Here is a 3,777-nt window from a genome sequence, read left to right as displayed (position 1 = left end):
CCACGCTCCCCCCACCGCCCGGCCAATCCTTCTTCTCGCGCTCCCTCTCCCCTCCGGCGCAGATCGGTGACGTAGAGCGCGCGCACGGATCCATGCAGCGTCGATTCGGATGATTTTTCGACCACCGCTTTTCCAACGCTTTTGTTTGCCTATCCGCTCTTCCCGTGGATAGAAGGGGAGCGGCCTCTAATGGGAAAACTTTGTCCCCATGTGGAATTTCATCCAGGGATGATCTCTCTTCCTCCACTCTTCTTCTTCCTCTCTCTCTTTCGATTCAAACGATTTTTCTTCCTCTCTTCTTTCTTTCTTTTCTCTCTTCCTTTCTTAAAAAGGCTTGAAATTTGTCGCCGGACGTACGAGTGTAGGAATTCGATTCAAATGGTTCGAGGAAATGCGCGAAATGAAAAATTCACGGGGGAAAGATTTATCGGTGTAATCGACTACTGTTGATCGATGTGGAGTTTGTTCTTTTTTCCCTTCGTGGGTGAGGGGAGAAAGATTAAAAAAAAAAAAAAAAGGGGGAAGAAAGAAAGAAACGATGAGAACCGGCACGGAATTCGTTTCGTTGCGATTGTCAATGGTTCGTGAATGAAGAGTCAAAGGCTGACAAACGCAGCACCGGATCGAGAGTAGCGGCCGATAGTTGAGGGCTCCCTTATCCAAGAACGAGTATCGATTTTCGTTTCATTATGTATTTTTTTCCCATTTCGTAGCCATTTTCTTTTATTTTTCATCTTCAAGCGGAAAAATATGGAAAATCACACGGAATACGAGAAGCAGAAAACTCGAATATAAGTATACAAATCGAGATTAGCGTTGCAGAAAAGTTTTCGAATATCGAAGGATAATTTTCGATAAATAAAAATGTAAAAAATCTCTCTCGAGATGCCAAAAATTTTCGATGGAAACGTGTCGAGGTGGCGCCCAAGATTCGTGACACGTTCCTGGATGCACGTTCCACTTCGCAGTCCCTCGTCTCACCCCTCTAGCGTCCGCCGACCCGGCGTACGACATTGCAATCAATGAAGCTACGATTCACCGACCAGTGCCGTATCACACTCTTCTCTCTTACGTTCCCATTTTCGTATAAATACGGAATACGGAAATACCATTGATTCTCCTGACGATAATTTCGTAAAAAAAAAATAATAATAATAATAATAATCATCTCGCAAACATCTCTACGACAAGAAGAGAAGAATCGTTCAAACTTGTTTCTCTCGTGAGATTACAATTGAGAAAGAGAACGGGAAAAACGAAGCGTAGAGCGTTCATTCGAGATCTAACGAATATATAATTCTCGACTCGAATAATCTCTCTCTCTCTCTCTCTCCTCTCGCCCCTTCCACGTTGTTGCGAGTTTCGTATCGATCCCACGCAGAATTGGGAAATCGTGACGTTTCTCGGTCGAAGAATTTAGAGCGAAAAGACGCGCGTGTTCGTGGAGAAAAGTTAGGGATCGTTGCCACGACGGAGAAACGCGCATGCTCGCGTTTTACGATCGGGCCACTGGCTTCTTTGACCGACACGGACCTTCTCCACGTTTTTCATTCCGTTCTAATCTCCGCCAAGGATGGATGGACCCACCTTCGAATCTCGCGTTTCCCTCCTTCGAACTCGTGTTTGCTCGATGACTCAAGAGGGGGCTGCTTACGTGGAATATAGAAAGAGAACCCAGAGAGAATCCATCGTCAGACATTGTCCATTGATACGTTTTTTTCATATTATGCGGATGATCCGATGTTACCGGTGAAATTAAAGTTTCCTCCTACTAGGATTGAGAAGGAGGCGAGCAGAATAATATAGAAATTTTGTTTACGCGTTCAAGAGATAGATGAAAAAAAAAAAAGAAAAGAAAGAAAGAAAGAAAATCACGTGTCATTCGACTAGTAATCGCTATGATCTATCGGCGTTTCCGTTATCGCGAACTCTCGGTGCGATCATCGACCTTTGCACTTCGATGCCTCGCCGCCTCTATATTGGCCAAAGATAACGCATCGCGCTTCGGTGAACTTCATTCACCAATTAATTTAGACATAACGATAAATTACGTCTTCCCATTCAGATGGGATTAATTTCTAACGGAAACGTATTCGAATATCTTTTATCTCGTAGCGTTTTTATTATCTCGTAATTTTAATTTTAATTTAATTAATTTCGATATTCTTAAACATTTAATGGGATTTAAGGCTGCTCGTTGGATCGAAAGACAACCGATACAAGTATTATGATTTTGCAGGGGAAATTGAGTTTCCAAGTGTTTCGTAACAACGTGCATGAAGATTAGACATTAAGAATCCAAGATCGCTTGGATTGAAATTCTATCGCGGCGTAAGTAATGACAATTCTTTGCCAAACTTGGATCGTGTTATTCTTACGGCGATAAACGAGCAATATATCTTCTTAATATCTTCGTTCTATATATCTTCGTTATATCGATTAAACGAGCCGTCCTTCGATCTCGTCATCTATATTTTGCGTTAGGTTATTACACAATTATAGATAAGATATCTGTCTTCACCATCAATTCGATATTTCACGTGTCCGATTTAGGAATAACACGTCCCCTTTCACGGTGTACAATTAAGAAATTGTACACCCTATGTCCACTCCTAATTGCTCGAATTTGTCGCATCCCGTTAAAAGTGGAATGTCGCAAGTATGAGGTTTCCTCTCATTTCGTTAACAAGATTATCCATAACCATCTTCCGAGGAAGAGTAGGTCCCCCTCATATACAAGTTCTACTCGAGTCACAGACTTTTAACCTCCTCTTCAGTTTCTTAAACTTAAACTCTTGAAACTCTTTCGAACGAAAAATAAAATAGATCGTCCTCCGCAAAGGAAGAAGAAAAAGAGGAAAAAAAAAAGACGAAGAAAAATCTACATAAATCTCGTTCCTCCACCATCCTCTTCCACCCATAAAAATTCCAACGTTCGTGGTGTCAACGTTCCTCGTTAACTCGATTGAAGAGAGCGTGGACCGCGAGAGGCTGCTGTCTCGTCCACACGGGAAAGAAGTTCGTTTAAGGACGCGGTCGAACCGTGGACTGGTTGTTCCCACTTGACCGTGAGCACGTCACCAGGCGAAGCGATGAAAGTTAAGTGGCGCGGTGTAAGGTCGTTACCACTTTCGTTACCGTACGCGTCGTTCTCTGCGTTCAGTAGACGATCATCACTCGTTGGCGTCGCATCGTTCCCTCCGACACCTGTTCCTCGAAAAAGCACCGATCGACATGGGAGTCGGATGGCTGTTTCCGTGTCTGTTGATCGTTCTCGGCCATGGGGCGGACTCGTTGAACCCGGAAGTTGGCCCCTGGGTCCGACCCACTCACGGCGAGCCCTGGCCAATGCCCAACCACCGCCACGTGACCGATAAGTTCTATCTTCTACGAGCCTCGACCTTTCAGTTGAACGTGAGTAATTGAAGAATGGCAGTCTTGGGAAGACTCGCGCGCATGTGCGTGTGTATAATTGACGTTTCGCGTCGAGCGTATCGATGCCTTCTTGCCAAGCTTCCTCGATCTATTAAACGTTCTTTAAATAATAAAAGAATCAGAGAGTTATGCGATGCCGGTTAATCATGAAACTTGACTTTTTTTCTTTCATCGACGATGATTCAAGTCTAGTGATTAGAATTAGCGTTTCTCCAAGTCATTATTATTAGAATAAACAAATTCTCCGAGTATGTTTTATGTTAGCGTATGTTTTATGTTTTCTTCACCCAAGTTTCCTCAAACGAGCGTGGGGATCACCCGAGATAATACATACTCGATTCC

At 43.5% G+C, this 3,777-nt stretch overlaps 1 protein-coding gene across 1 annotated transcript in view; it reads left to right on the top strand.

The window, feature by feature from the left end:
• The first annotated feature begins 2,972 nt into the window (after window positions 1-2,972).
• LOC102670970 (beta-hexosaminidase subunit beta-like) overlaps window positions 2,973-3,777 on the top strand; it is a 4,462-nt gene continuing 3,657 nt past the window's right edge. Inside the window, exon 1 of the mRNA XM_006610035.2 lies at window positions 2,973-3,414. Coding sequence (XP_006610098.1) covers window positions 3,235-3,414 — 180 coding nt within the window. The 5' untranslated portion in view covers window positions 2,973-3,234. The remainder of the gene's footprint in view (window positions 3,415-3,777) is intronic.

The sequence above is a fragment of the Apis dorsata genome, unplaced genomic scaffold (genome assembly GCF_000469605.1).
Source record: "Apis dorsata unplaced genomic scaffold, Apis dorsata 1.3 scaffold_68, whole genome shotgun sequence".
Classification (NCBI taxonomy): Eukaryota; Metazoa; Arthropoda; class Insecta; order Hymenoptera; family Apidae; genus Apis; species Apis dorsata.
The sequence above is the reverse complement of the archived record's forward strand: the minus strand, read 5'-3'. Positions and strand labels throughout refer to the sequence as shown.